The sequence below is a fragment of the Bos javanicus genome, chromosome 2 (genome assembly GCF_032452875.1).
Source record: "Bos javanicus breed banteng chromosome 2, ARS-OSU_banteng_1.0, whole genome shotgun sequence".
NCBI classification, from domain to species: Eukaryota; Metazoa; Chordata; class Mammalia; order Artiodactyla; family Bovidae; genus Bos; species Bos javanicus.
The window spans coordinates 112761042-112776334 of record NC_083869.1 but is presented as its reverse complement, the minus strand read 5'-3'; the positions used below and the strand labels follow the sequence as shown (position 1 = coordinate 112776334).

The 15293-nt window shown below is 36.4% G+C and overlaps 1 protein-coding gene across 3 annotated transcripts in view; it reads left to right on the top strand.

Annotated features, from left to right (window-relative positions):
* The window catches only part of CUL3 (cullin 3), a 112334-nt gene that overhangs the window by 65405 nt on the left and 31636 nt on the right, over window positions 1–15293 (top strand). For all 3 annotated transcript variants that reach the window (XM_061386520.1, XM_061386525.1, XM_061386533.1), the window contains 2 exons: window positions 12760–12920; window positions 13579–13693. In XM_061386520.1, the coding sequence (XP_061242504.1) occupies window positions 12760–12920; window positions 13579–13693 (276 nt within the window). The remainder of the gene's footprint in view (window positions 1–12759; window positions 12921–13578; window positions 13694–15293) is intronic.

Sequence of the window (15293 nt, the reverse complement as noted above, 5' to 3'; positions counted from 1 at the left end):
AAGATAGAGGGGCTATAGTCCAGGAATACAGGTGACCACTAGAGATTGAAAGAGACAGGGAAGTGAAACTCCTCAGAGCTTCCAGAAAGAACCAGTGCTACTAACATCATAATCTCTTCTAGTGAAACTGTTTTCAGTCTTGTCAACTCTGGAACTGTTACAGAGTAAACGAGGTACTGAAGCTGGTCATTTGTTCCGCAACAATAGGAAACTAACACACAGGGAGGTTTGGAATATCCCCTGTGCTGGGTCAGCCACCTAAGTGGGTCATCTGTAATTGTGAGGGGATAATTTAAGTAAGTTGGCACAAAGTTTGTATAGTGACGGCAGTCAGTAGCCTTCATACTTTCTTTGGAGGGACTTAGCAATCTCAGAGAAGAATATTCAAAAGCTAAGGAAAACCTACGAATTCAATTTGGCTTATTGGGTACGGGGAATAATTCTAAGATCGTAGCATTGTTAAAATTGTTGGTTGTCAATCTGTGCTATTTTAAGAAGCGGGCAATTGAATCACAAGTTCCCAGGAAACAAGTGTTCCATGTTAGAGATCAGTAGACATGAAGTTCTAGTTGAAGTGAGGAGCTGTTGAAATGTACACAGGGAGAGGTGGGAGGAAAAAGAGGACCTTTAATACAAGAGATATTTGAGGTCTTATAATGATGAAGCTGAAAGTCTGTCCATCTCAATATGTGGGTGAAGGGATTCCTGATAAGATGGGAGATGAAAATTTAGGCATCTGTAAGGAGTGTGTCAAATTGGTCATTATTATGGAAATTACAGTTATCAGAGGTGATATCAAGGAACCAAGTTGAGAGATAATATAAGCTGTTTGCTAAAGCTACCAAGGATTTGTATGTCCTTGGATACCAGAAGATAGGATGAGAACATGGAGATCACAGAATTTGAGAGTCTGCATTTTCTTTTGTAGATTTTGGTACTTTTTAGATCCAAAAAAATATTTCTTCTTTACTGTATTCTAGATTGAGCACTGAGGAAAGTTTGAAAACAGCTGTATTCTAGAGGAGCACAGATAGGTTGTTTAAAGTCTTCTTGGTACTTTCTCTGCTTTCAAAATGATATCTTAGAGGAAAATAGGATGTGGCTTTTGGGCTGTTAAGCTTCACACTTTTTAATTTTTTTTTTTCTTTAACTTACTCCTTTTGCAAGAAGGGCCTGTACAAGACGGGCTCCCCATATGTGCTCTAGTTTTTGCATTTGTGACTGATAGTATAATACCTTGGTGTCTTTTTATGGTTAGTTCAGAAGCCGAGTACTGGGCATTTATGTAAAATAAAACCAGGGCAACATCATAAGTACTGTAAAGGTTAAGCATATTGGGCTTGATAGTTTGGATTTCCTTCCTTGCCATCCATTTAAGTTCCCCTTTCAGCAAATTAACAGAACCATGAACACTTTTGATTACTTATGCCCTGTGAACTGTTTTTTTGTGTGTGCAGTGATGATGTAGCAATCCATGACATTGAGTTTAGGGAGGGAGGCTGCTGCTGTTGCTGCTACTGCTACTGCTGCTGCTGCTGTTGCTACGTCGCTGCATTCGTGTCCGACTCTCTGCAACCCCATAGACGGCAGCCCACCAGGCTTGCCTGTCCCTGGGATTCTCCAGGCAAGAACACAGGAGTGGGTTGCAAGCAGGTTAATCCATCATGGGTAGGTCCTGTGGAGGTGCACTCATAGAGCACAGATACCTTGGTGTAGGAAAGGAAGATGAAACTTTGTCAATAAAGGAGACTTCACACTCACACACACTGACACATACACACACACTTATATGTTTATGATAATTTATTTACACAGAGTTGAGCTAACATTTATTCACCTTTGTTGCTTATGTGGATAAATTCACTCAGCAGGTATGCTGTGAATGTGTATTATATGTCAAACACTATCTAAACAACTGGGTTTCTTTTTCCAATTTCTTCTGTCATTGGGCAGTTTTATGATGTGGACATCGCATTTGGGTAGATAATCCTGTTTTCCCAAGCCTATAATTTAAGAAAAGTGATTTTTATCAATGATCCAAGTGTAAGCTAAGAAAGCATATTAGAAATTTTAGCACTGTTTTCTCATTTTTAAATTTTGAATCTGATGGTAAAATTCTCATTAAAGAAGTGATTTTCTAAGGATTTAGACAAAAATTGTCATCAGAAGTTATTTAAAACCATTATTATTAGAATACTTAGAAACTCAGCAAAAATATTAGATACTGTAGCAGTTACAGCAGTTATTCTAACCACTAATTCAAAAGTCCCCTTTTAATTTTTTTAAAAACAATTTATAACAGGGAGAAGGAAATGGCAACCCACTCCAGTATCCTTGCCTGGAGAATCCCATGGACAGAGGAGCCTGGCGGGCTACAGTCCATACGGTCACAAAGAGTCGGAGATGACTGAATGATGAACACTTGTGTATAACAAATTAAACTACACATTTGCCCATTTTTTTTTAATGTGGGTTTTCTGATTTTTTAAAAAATTTGAGAGAGTTCTTTGTATGTTCTGGATAAAAATACTTCATCAAATAATAAATGTATTGTGAGATATTGTCTTTCATTCTAGATATCTTTTTTCCTAATGGTGTCTTTGAAGAGAAGTTTTTAATTTCAGTTGGTTTCAGTTTTTCAATCTGCAGTTGTTGGAGAAAGTGTTGTGTATATATCAATTGGTCAGATTTACTAATCAAGTTCAGATCTTACCCATCTTTACTAATTTTTTTGTCTGCCTGTTCTATCAACTACCAAGAAATATTAAAATCTTCAGATTTGATTTGGGTCTTATTTCTCCTTTTAGGTTATATATTTTTAAGTTTTGTTATACAGTGAATATAAATTTAGGATTATATCCTTCTTTATCTTTAGTAATACTTCCTGCTAAAAGACTACTTTGTCTAGTATTAGTATGAGCTTTCTTATAATTAATGTTTTCATAGCAAACTTCATCCAACTGTTTGCTTTTCACCTTTTTGTCTGCTTATATTTAAGGTGTGTCACTTGTAAGTACCAAATAGTAACATGCTTTTTAACCCCATCTGATTATCTTTGTTTTTAAAATGAAGCATGTAGTTCTTTTATGTTTAATGTGATTACTGACACATTGGGGTTTATGTTTGCCATCCTGCTGTGGTTTTCTTTTTTCTATTTGTCTCATCTGTTCTTTATTGATTTTTTTCTTTCAGTTTTCTTTACTTCTTTTAGGTGAGTCAAGTATGTTTTATTACTATACCCCCTTCCCCCATTAGCTATTATTTATATATGCTTTTATTATTATCATTTTAGGGATTTAGAGATTAAAACACAGACCCTTGATTTACAGTTTACTTAAATTTGTTTGTCGTTGGTTTGTTCTTAAACACTTCTGGATAGTTTGAGTATAGAATACTTTGACTTCTGGGGGCCTTTTCCTCTTAGTTTTTAGACATTGGATCCTGGGGTGTTTGTTTTGTTGTGCCTGGTAACTTTTCCAACATTGTATATGAAAATTTGTGGAGGCCCTGAGTGATGATAACCTTCCTTCTTAGGAAATGCAGTTTTCTTCTGGCAGACAGGCACAGTATGGGCAGATCACCATAATCTAGATGAAACTGGCTTTTAGGCTTTGTTAAGGTTGATCTGTTTTTAGTTTGCCTTTTTGTTTTCTTCAGACCATCCCTTCTGGGGTCTCAGTCAGAAGCCTGAGTTGTTTACGGTTTGGTCTCCACATTAGTGCGCCTTAAGATAACACTGACTTGACCCCACTGCAGGTCTTCTGGCAGTCTCTGTTCAGCTCTTAGTCTCCCTGCGCTGCTTTCTGTTTGGAGTTTTGGTGTCTCATCCATGCTTAGATGATGTGTCAGTAAACGTCTCAGTGAAGTTTGCTTGCACAACTTTGGTTCTTTTCTTTAGACTTTTGCCTCAGAAGCCTTGGCTACTTGATAGCCATTCCACCTGTGACTTTCTGCTTGGCCTCCAAGTATTGTGAGAACAACAGATGACCCAAGGGAATGAGTGAAGGCAAATGTAGGACTCTTCTCAGTATACTTGCCTTTTTCCCAGAACATTGGTCCTGCAAATCCAGATGGCTTTTGGTGCTCTTTGATGCTTTTAAACAGTATTTGTTTGTTTGTTTTATTTTAAAATACATATGATGTTAAATACATTCATACTGTTACACAGCTATCATTGCCTCCATTCATCTCTAGAATTTCACCTTGCAAAACTGATACCCATTAAACGGTAACTCCCCATCCCCCCCGACCCTATTCCTCAGTCCCCTGGTCTCCACCACTGTACTTTCTGACTGTATGAATTAGTCCACTCTAGCTACCTCTTAAAAGTGGAATCATAGAATATTTGTCCTTTTGCAACTGAAGTTTCATCCATGTTGTAATCTGAGTCTGAGTTTCTTTCCTTAACAGATTAGTGGTTAACAGAGGGAAAGGGGAGTGAGGGCAAGGCAAGATGGTGAAACTGAACTTGTGGTGAGCACGTTGTAGTGTATACAGAAGTCATAATGTTTTACACGTGAAATGTGTTACGTCAGTTTTTAAAATTGTCTTTCTTTTTAAGGCTGAGTAATACTCAGTCATATGGATATGCTACAGTTGCTTTTCCATTCGCAAGTCAATGGTCTCTTGGATTTTTTTCCCACCCTTTGGCTATTTTGAATAACACTGCTATGGATAGGAGTGTAAGAATATTTCTTTAAGACCCATCTTTTGAGTATAAACCCAGACAGTAGAATTGCTGGATTACATGATAATTCTATTCTTAATTTTTAAGTAACTACCATCTTATTTTTCGATGGCAGCTGAACAATTTTACATTCCCAGCAATATTCAAGAATTCCGATTTCTCCGTATTCTCACTATGTGCTTGTTGTTTTTCCTTTCTTTACCTTTTATTTTAAAGTTGCAGTATAACTGGTTTACAATATTGTGTTAATTTCTGCTGTACAGCAGTGTGAATCCGCTGTATGTATACATAGTATATTTCCTCCTGGGCTGAACTCTGCTATATAATGACTTCTTGCTAGCTATCTGTTTTACACATGGTAATGTACATGTGTCAGTGCTACTCTCATTATCCCACCCTCTCCTTTACCTGCTATGTCTATAAGTTCATGCTCTACATGCAGATAGGTTCATCAGTGTCGTTATTCTAGATTCTATATATGTGTGTTAATATACAGTATTTGTTGTTCTCTTTCTGACTTCTTCACTCTGTATGACAGCCGCTAGGTTCTTCCACATCCCTTCAGATGGCTCGATTTCAGTCCGGTTTATGGCTGAACAATGTTCTTTTGTATATATATACCACGTCTTCTTTATCCATTCATCTGTCAGTGGACATCTAGGTTGCTTCCGTGTAGTGCTGCAGTGAACATTAGGGTACATGTATCTTTTTGAATAATTATTCCTTTTTAATAGTAACTATCTTGATGGCTGTGAGGTGGTAATATTGTAGCTTACTTTTATAGTTATTGTGAAAGGAGTTTGTTTTATAAAGGGTATTCTTTCAAGACAAAGAGTGAAAGTACGTGATAATAGCTTTTTGAGATAGGTGTTATTTTATATTGAAGAAACAAACACAGATGTTAAGGTCACACCTAGTAAATGGTAGAGATAGGATCAAGACAGCCTGTCTGGCTCATAAATCTGTGCTTATGAACACTGAATGATATCGCTTCTCTGATACAGGTCTTCTTTTCTAAAAATCTTATAATCACATTATTAAAATTGGTATGGTTCTAATAGGGACAGTATTCTAGCGTTGTTGCTTTATTCCCCACCATTACATTGGTGAAATTTTGCAGTAGGAAACAGTGCTTTTATTTTGTGATTCGGTGCAAGTTATATAGCTTTAGAGAAACATGACTAGGGGTTTGTTTTGTCACATATCCTAAGATACAGTTCTTGAGATGAACGGGAATTATTTTAAAGTAGAATTTCTTGGGGACCTCCCTGGTCGTTCCAGTGGTTAAGACTTCATTTTCCAATGCAGGACCTGTGGGTTCCATCCCTCCTCAGGGGGCTAAGATCCTACACTCCTCATGGCCAAAAAACCAAAACATAAAACAGAAGTAATATTGTAACATTCAGTAAAAAGACTTTTTTAAATAATAGAATTTCTTGGAGCTGCACAGCCTTAAACGGCCTTCATGTTCCCAAGAGGGAGATTGGGGCCCATTTTATATTGGTGGAAATTATGACTTTGAACTTTAGTTATGCAGCTAAGTTTTCAAGCCAGGTTTTTGGACACTGTATCCTGTGCTTTTTCATTCACTTTATCCAGAATTAACCAGTAACATTTCTGTTAAATTCAGAAGTATTAATCTGGGCAGTTTACTATTTCATATCTTATGGATGCCTTTTCAGCAATGTAGTCAGACACTAGCATTCTGTAAAAATATCGGGACACTTCTTCAACCGTTGCTCTGATTAGACTTTTTTACCCCTACTGTAAACTCTGCCATAGAACCTTTTTGTTGCTTTTCTGGGGTTTTGTTTTGTTTTTAAACTTTCTATTTCTATCTTCATTGTGTTAATCCATCTTAACTTGTGGTTAGAAAGTGAACCCTGTTTTTGAAAACACTTAAATTTATTACTTGTTGGTAAAAGATTGCCTGGTGATTAAATTTGGGAAAGTAGGTTCAAACCTACAGTAGCTACTTATTATAGCGGTATTTTCTTGTGTGTGTCTTTTCTTTTAAATGAGTCTAATTTTTCAGGATTTATCTCTAGTTTATGAGTAGGATAAATATTTAGTATTGATAAAGATTTTTAACCTGATTTACATTCCTATTTTTCTGTTCTCTTGTAAAAAAAAATAAATGAAAGCAGTTATAGGTCATCTTGCCTTGAGATGTGGGAAAGAAAAATGAGTGAAAGTGAGAGAAGAATTAAGTTTTATTAACCATCTTGGCAATGTACTTGATAAACCAACTTTCAGAGCTATACACTTAGATTCAAAAAGTGCTCTTTGCCTAAAGAGCTGTCATTGGTCATAAGTGGGATCAAGCAGGAAGTGTAGACAAACGAGTACTAAACCATAACTGCTCCTAGTTCCTTAGTGTTGTTACCGAAAGTACTGAACTACTGGAATTAGAAGCAAAAAAATGATGAAGATCTGCCCTAAATTTTATAATTGAGGCAAAGGAATGTTGTATATATATTTATAGTACTAAGTTTTCAGACTTGAATATTACCCAAAGGTTAGAATTTGCTCCCTGAGTACCCATTTAATCTTACAAGAAAACATTGTTCGGTGAGACTAGATATGAATGATACTGAAAGAGCTTATAATTTGTTCTTTCCTTGGCTGTTTCATGACGTGATGACTGTTGATTGAAAATATTTCCCAAACCATTTATTGTGGGTAAATTAAATAGTATGAGTTACTTTTTGAACTTCATTACCAAATTTTTGTTACTGTTTTTATTTATCCCTGACTCCATGAAACTGTTTAGCCCACTTACACAGTCATTTCTTGACTTTGCATAGATTTAGCTTTCCTAAAAAATTTTCTTTTTGCATAGTGTGTCTTGGACCATCTGAGAATACTTTTGCATTCTGAGTTTGACCTCTTATATATTAGTTAGGTATTTAGGTATCGAGGTGAATTAGGTGTCTCGGTGAAGCTGTCAGTTAAGGGGAAAAGGTTTGCTTAGCCTAGGAATAGCAGTTCCCGAGAGGGAACCATAGAGATTTTAAATGTAGTTTTATCTCTGTAGTGATGAAACATGGATTTTTCAGAACATTTTTGAATTCAAAATGCCTTAAAAAGGAATTTATTTTGGCTTTAAAAAGTCAAATAGAAGCAACCACCAACTTTCTACCTGTGCTTATCTCTCTAGTAGATAACTGACTGAAGTTGAACTCATACAAATTACATTTTGGTCAAATTAGATATCACATAGACACATATACAAAATAAAAAGTCCTGCAGTGATTTAAATGATTACAGCTAAATAGATACTGTATTAACATAAAGTTAGCCATTTATTTTTTTAACAAAGATTTCTATTAGAATCTGTTATGAAATGCTCTTGTGTACCCACAGGCTGAAGTCCTTCTGATAGTGCTTAATAAACAGTAAAAAGATTTAGCACGTTCATTCAGCAAATATTTTAATATTTATCATGTGCAGATCACAAGTTTATTGTGAATGTGTGCCTGCGTTATTGTTCATACACATGTAAACACCTAAATGTGTGCATGTGTAGCTTTTACTTTGCTTGATGGCTATCAATCACATGTACCAAACAATATAAATGACCATTTGGTATTACTCATTTTAAGTAGCCACACTCAAGGTTGCAGGTTTTCCTTCTCTATTTGTTAGTTCTCTGGTATCCATAGTCAAATTTCAGGGTTAACAGGTTTTCTTAATATTATGTCATTTAATTATGATCATTATATACACCTTGACAGTCTCACATTGAAAGACAGGGTTTAGCATCAGTATTTCCCATGTCCTCAGTTATTTTCCATGGATGTAAATTTTGTGTGATTTCCTTGAATACCCTAGCCATGTGATCCCATTATACCTGGCTTCTCCTACTCTGAAGCATTGTTTGTCTCTGTATGCAGTATACCTGAAGAGCTTATTAGCTGCACCAGGCTCCCTTTCTGTCTTTTTGCCAGAAGACTCAAGATAGCAGTTTCTATAGGCCATATGCGGAGAGGGCAATGGCACCCCACTCCAGTACTCTTGCTTGGAAAATCCCATGGATGGAGGAGCCTGTTAGGCTGCAATCCATGGGGTCGCTAAGAGTCAGACACGACTGAGCGACTTCACTTTCACTTTTCACTTTCCTGCATTTGGAGAAGGAAATGGCAACCCATTCCAGTGTTCTTGCCTGGAGAATCCCAGGGACGGGGGGAGCCTGGTGGGCTGCCGTCTATGGGGTCGCACAGAGTCGGACACGACTGAAGTGACTTAGCATAGCATAGCATAGCATAGGCCATATGGTTATAGAATGATAGCATCACTGTGTTTAGGATTGAGAGGGGAAAAACCCAGGCCAGAGGAGACTGATAACAGAAGGAAAGAAGTAATAGTGATACATGTCTTGATCCCTAGTATATGCTAAGTCTTGATCAGAGAGTTAAGCTTCAAAGGAAATCAGAGTTTTAGAGAGTATTTTTACCAGCCCTTTGTGTTACCCAGGACCAGAGTGGATAAATGATTTACTCAGAATCAAACCAGCAGTTAATGGTAGGGCCAGACATCTTAAGAAGAATTCTGTAACTGACATGTCCACTCTAGAAAGCAATTTGGCTATTTCCATGTGGCCAATACTTCTGCTCATAGAAATCTATCCAAAAAAAAAAAGGCATACATCCTACAAGAAGATTGTACCCAAGTGTGCATAGCAACATTACCTGTAGGAGACTGGAAACAACTGGTAAACTGAAACAGCCCTGGATATCCATTAGCTGATAAATGGGTAAACTAAATGTGGCATATCCATGCAGTGGAATACTATTCAGCACTGAACAGGAAAGAAATACTAATATGTGTTACATTAATGAACCTTAGCAATCTTAACGCTTAGTAAAAAATGAGACTCAAAAAGATTACATATTATATGATTCCACTTCTATGAAATGTCCAGGAAAGGAAATTATAGAAAAAGCAGAGGTGCTGATAGTGACAATTAATGTCAGAAGGGCTGGAGGGATTTTTTGAGTGACGGAACTATATTCTATAACTGGATTATTGCAGTGATTACACAGTATAGAAATGGACTGTGAATTATTCAACCATACTCTTAACAATGAGTGAATTTTTTATGGCATATAAATTAACTACAATAAAGCCAAAAGGGGGAACGTTAAAAATTTTCACTTTAACACTTTTAATTTACTCTGAAGGTTACATTGCTGCATCTTTTGTTCTGTAATTCTTAAAGGTAATTGCCTTTCTCCAAAACCAATAAAATCCGATCTAGTTCTTTGACATTTCTCTTATCCTAAATTAGAAACATTTGGTTTCTTAAGAAAGAGGTATTTTAGAAGGCATATGTTAACTTTGCTAATATGTATTATGTATATATATGTTATATATCTCCTACAAGATGTGCTGACGGTTACAGAGGCATGTAATACATTGAAGCTTGACAGTACTTGCTGGAATTGACAGTACTTTCTGCTCTAGCCGTGAAAAGCCTGATTGGTAGACATTCTCTCAGTGCTATCCCACTACTTTTCAGTATATCTTTGTCTTGTTCTTTTCAGTTGAGCTTTCCTTACTGAGAGTCAGTTGTATTTGTTTTCAAATTATGCTAATTGTACTTCCTGTTTCTACATAATTTTATATTGTGTCAATCAGTAGAATAGTGTGTAAAACAATACAGTTTGTTATTTGGCAGACTAGATTGAATGTTTTGGAAAGACTTGACAAAGGCAAATCGCTAAGTATTGGGTTATTTGGTAATTTAAAAGTCTAGGGTGGAAACTAAAAATTTAGAAGGCCTTTTACAGTTAGATTGCCTCACGATTGTCTCTGGTCACGATCCATCTTAATAAAACTGAAAGTGGAAATGCTAGACAATTTACATTGAATGAGTATATTTGAAAAAGACAGCATTGACCTCTAATAACAGGACGCATGTTCAAATAAAAAGTATTTTAGTGAACACGCACATGTTTTAAAGTAAAATGTTTAAGGTGCAAGTGTGGTGTGTGTATGTATGTAATGGTTTTCCTGTTTCACCACTTTAATTAATCAGTTAACTGGTTTTGGTGGCATTGGGTAAGAGTGATTCTATATTTGGTCCAGATTCTGTGCCATAGATATTTATGTTCAAAATTGAAAAAAATTTATAAATAATTTATGCTTTAATTGGAGTGACTATTTTTATAATAAAAATAATTCTCATTGCTTTATGAATTACTGGGTTTTTGTCAGTTTTCATTGAATACGTTTTGTTTTATGCTGAAAAGTAAGCCAGAATCAGGATGATACTGGAGGGTGGGGGAGAGTTGGACCTTGAAGTTCATGAGTAAGCTTCAGTAAAAGTGAGTCCGTTAAAAAAAGAGGTATGTGCACAGGGTGAAACTTAGAATTTAAGATCTCAAGGAAAGAAGTGTGAAATTCAGGAATTTATTGAAGTCACCGGTGAAAATTTTGAACTTAACTGAAGTTGCTACCACAGTTTGAAAAATGTGGTATAAAATGTAGAAAGTAAGCACCAAAGATTAACAAAAGAGCAGCTTTCCTTGTAGCGTAGGAATGGACCATTGTTTGAGATGAATGAAAGTTGGAGGAATAGTGTCTGTGAAGAGAGGCTATACTACTCTCAAAAAATTAGATAAAAATTGGTTAGAAAGGTCATGAGTACATGTATATTTTATGTACAACTATAATTTTATATGTTTGCATTTTGTATATTTGTATTTTTACATAAAAACAGAAATGTCATTTCCTGCCATTGGAAAAAAAAAGATGAGTGCCATTTAATGCCTATTATGATATGATGTTCATGTTTACTTAGCTTGTACTTTATTTGGTATTGCTTTTAGTACAGTGTTCCTTTGAAAGTTCAGAGATACAGTTTAGTGGATCTTGTTTGGGGATTACAGATTCCTTTAAGAATCTGGTGAAAGCTATGGACTCTTCCCAAAATACTTACGTATTAATATGAACAAACACAAAATAATTTTTAAAACTTCCAAAGTTTGCAGGCCCACCAAAGCCCAGAGACATCCTGGTTAAGAACAGAATGGAATTCTGTTACTAATCCTTTTGTGAATGAAAAAGAGTAGTTTTATTTCAGTGTATCTTGATGTAAATACAGATTTCTAAGTATTTCACAAAATGAGCCTTCCATGACCAATAATTTTGGATTATCTGTGCTATATTAAGTGAAACACTGGTAACATGCTGGTAAGAACTTGAAAGTTAGATGACTGACTACTAGTAAATAATCCGAAATGGCATTAGCCAGGGGTGTTTTAATTATGTAATACTGAATGCTGCTCTGTTACAAGCATTTAGGAACTTTTAACATTTAACGGCACCCCGCTCCAGTACTTTTGCCTAGAAAATCCCATGGACGGAGGAGCCTGGTAGGCTGCAGTCCATGGGGTCACTAGAGTCAGACACGACTGAGCGACTTCCCTTTCACTTTTCACTTTCATGCATTGTAGAAGGAAATGGCAACCCACTCCAGTGTTCTTGCCTGGAGAATCCCAGGGACGGGAAGCCTGGTGGGCTGCCGTCTATGGGTCTCACAGAGTCGGACACGACTGAAACGACTTAGCAGCAACATTTACCAATAAGCAGCCAGCTTAAGTCACATGTATCTCTATTTCATTTAGCTCTCGATTTTATTTAAAGAATATCACCTTCAGGTACAGTATTTAGGAAAATAAGAACCATGTTCATGCAGGGTATGGCTTTGGGGAAAAGGGAAGACCTGCCTGCCTGCTGTCTACCTTTCTCCTGTCTCCTTTCTGCTGACTTGTCTCTCTCCCTGGGTGGAGTGCTTTTTTTCCCTCCCTTTTACTTATGGTAAATAGGTGATCTTCACCTATCACCATTGTTTCAGTAGCCATTGTAAATAGTAAATACTTAACTATGTATAACTTTTATATAACTTGGGAGGTACTAGAAAATTCCGTGCTGCCTGAAGTGTTTCTCACCTGAAAAATTGACCACTTTTGAAATTGTATTTCCTTTGCTTTTGTAACACAAAATGATTATTTTTCTGTACGCAAGAGTTTACTAATGTTTATATTACGATTTTCTTTTAACTGCAGGACCGTGTATATGTACAACAAAATAATGTGGAGAATGTCTACAATTTGGGATTAATTATTTTCCGAGATCAAGTTGTACGCTATGGGTGTATTAGGGATCATCTCCGGCAGACGCTATTGGATATGATTGCCAGGGAGCGGAAAGGAGAGGTTGTAGACCGGTATGACAGTCTTTCTAAACTCTTTGGGTTTCGGTTTTTAGTGGTTATATCTTGAGAATTGATTCACTGTCTTAATTTTAAGTTTGTCTAGCAGCAGCATGTTATAAAAATACTCAAAAACGTTATGTCACAGTTAGCAAAGTTAGCTAGATTTTAACTGAAAAGCAGACATTTATTTTTAGAAGAAACCATCCTAAAGCTTTTGTTTAATATATCTTTAAGAAGCAAATCAACCATTAATCTTTTTTATTTTTTGTGTATTTTTTAATGCTGACATTTTGTTCTTTTTCTTTTTTCTGTTTGATAACATGTTTGTCTCTTTGTCTTTTTTTGAAGGGGCTTTTGGTTAGCATTTATTCTTAATGTATGTGAAGAAAAAAATGTCGAACATAGTCTAAAATGACTGAGAACTTGTACCCGTTTTGTTAAGTCGTATTCTAAGTTACAACAGCATGAGGACAACTCGAGATAAATAACTGTACCGTGTGCTTTCCAATTAAAATTGTTCTAAATCCTCATGTTATAAATCGGTTGCTTATGGGAAATTGAGCACTTTCGTTAAAGTTGTTCTGAAAGTCTTTCTCGCTACTTCTGTTGCATGTTTCACGTGAATCTTTAATGTGTTTTTACTATCAAGTGGTTTAACTTCTTTTGACAGAGGCGCAATAAGAAATGCTTGCCAGATGTTAATGATATTAGGTCTCGAAGGACGATCAGTCTATGAAGAAGATTTTGAGGCTCCTTTTTTGGAAATGTCTGCAGAGTTTTTTCAGGTAATCAGTTATAAGATACAAATATCTTATGTATTTATTTGTATAAGATATAAATACATACTTTTAAGATGTTCTTAAGATTACCAAATATAGTTACTAATTTAAACACTTTGACCTTTATGTCCTGAGGCCCATTGGGGAAAAGAATGCAAATTTTATACCCTTCAGCACACCAACCCTACATGCTCACATTCCAGTGAAGGAGCTTATTGGAAATAAATCAAAGAGGTTGGACTTAGACATATGATTTTTTTTAATTTATTTATTTTTAAATTGAAGGATAATTGCTTTATAGGATTTCATTGTTTTATGATTTTTTGAAATTATATGCATTTTCCTAATGGTCCAGTGGTTGGGACTTTGCCTTCCAGTGCAGGGATGTGGGTTCAGTCACTGGTCAGGCAGCTGATATCCCACGTGCCTCTCTGCCAAAAAACAAAATGTAAAACAGAAACAGTGTTGTAACGAATTTAATTAAATCTTTAAAAATGGTCTCCATCAAAAAGAAAAATCTTTAACAAATTTTATGTTTATATGTTTCTAAAACATAGAAACTAAGGAATAACCTTAAGTTTTATAATATTTATATGTTACTGTAATTTGCCATAAATTCACAGGCAGTACATCACCAATGAAGTCTTATTATTCAGGCTTTTGGTAATTTACTAGTAAATATAGATAAGATAATAGGTATGATCCCGTAGTGCATCTATATGTCTTAAAAGCTATTGATGAGGAAATTATAAGATACAAATTTGCAGCTGTATCTACAACCCCAAACCAACTGAATGGCCAAAAGTAAGGATAAACTAGTACTGATTTGTAATGAAATAACAGTGACTGAGTACTGTGACAGACAAGACAGTCTTTATAGAGTCATGGTAATTGGGCATTCTTCCTGAAAGCCTCAACCATCTGAGCAGTTTATAGTAGGAGCTTTGTAGTACTGCTAAAGTAGACTCAGTTAAAACTTTACTATTCAATTTCAGTAATAAACTTTTTAAAAATAAGCAGAAAGTTACAATTACTCTACAGTAGGTCATTTTTAAGAGCCGTTCAGATCAGTCGCTCAGTCGTGTCCGACTCTGCGACCTCATGAACCGTAGCACACCAGGCTTCCCTGTCCGTCACCAACTCCCGGAGTTACCCCAACTCATGTGCATCGAGTCGGTGATGCCATCCAGCCATCTCATCCTCTGTCGTCCCCTTCTCCTGCTGCTGCCGCCAAGTCACTTCGGTCGTGTCTGACTCTGTGTGACCCCAGAGACAGCAGCCCACCAGGCTCCCCCTCCCTGGGATTCTCCAGGCATTGCTACTGCTAAGTCACTTCAGTCGTGTCCGACTCTTTGCAACCCCATGGATTGCAGCCCACCAGGCTCCTCCGCCCATGGGATTTTCCAGGCAAGAGTACTGGAGTGGGGTGCCATTGCCTTCTCCATCTCCAGGCATTGGGTGTATATAAATGTGGGACTCCTGAAATTTTGCTGTCACTTACCAATAAAGAAACGAACGTACTTGCACACTGCTGCCCACATCACCCTACCACCACCCCCGCCACGGTTTTTAAAAATCAGTTTGTAACCTATCAGGAAGATTTTTA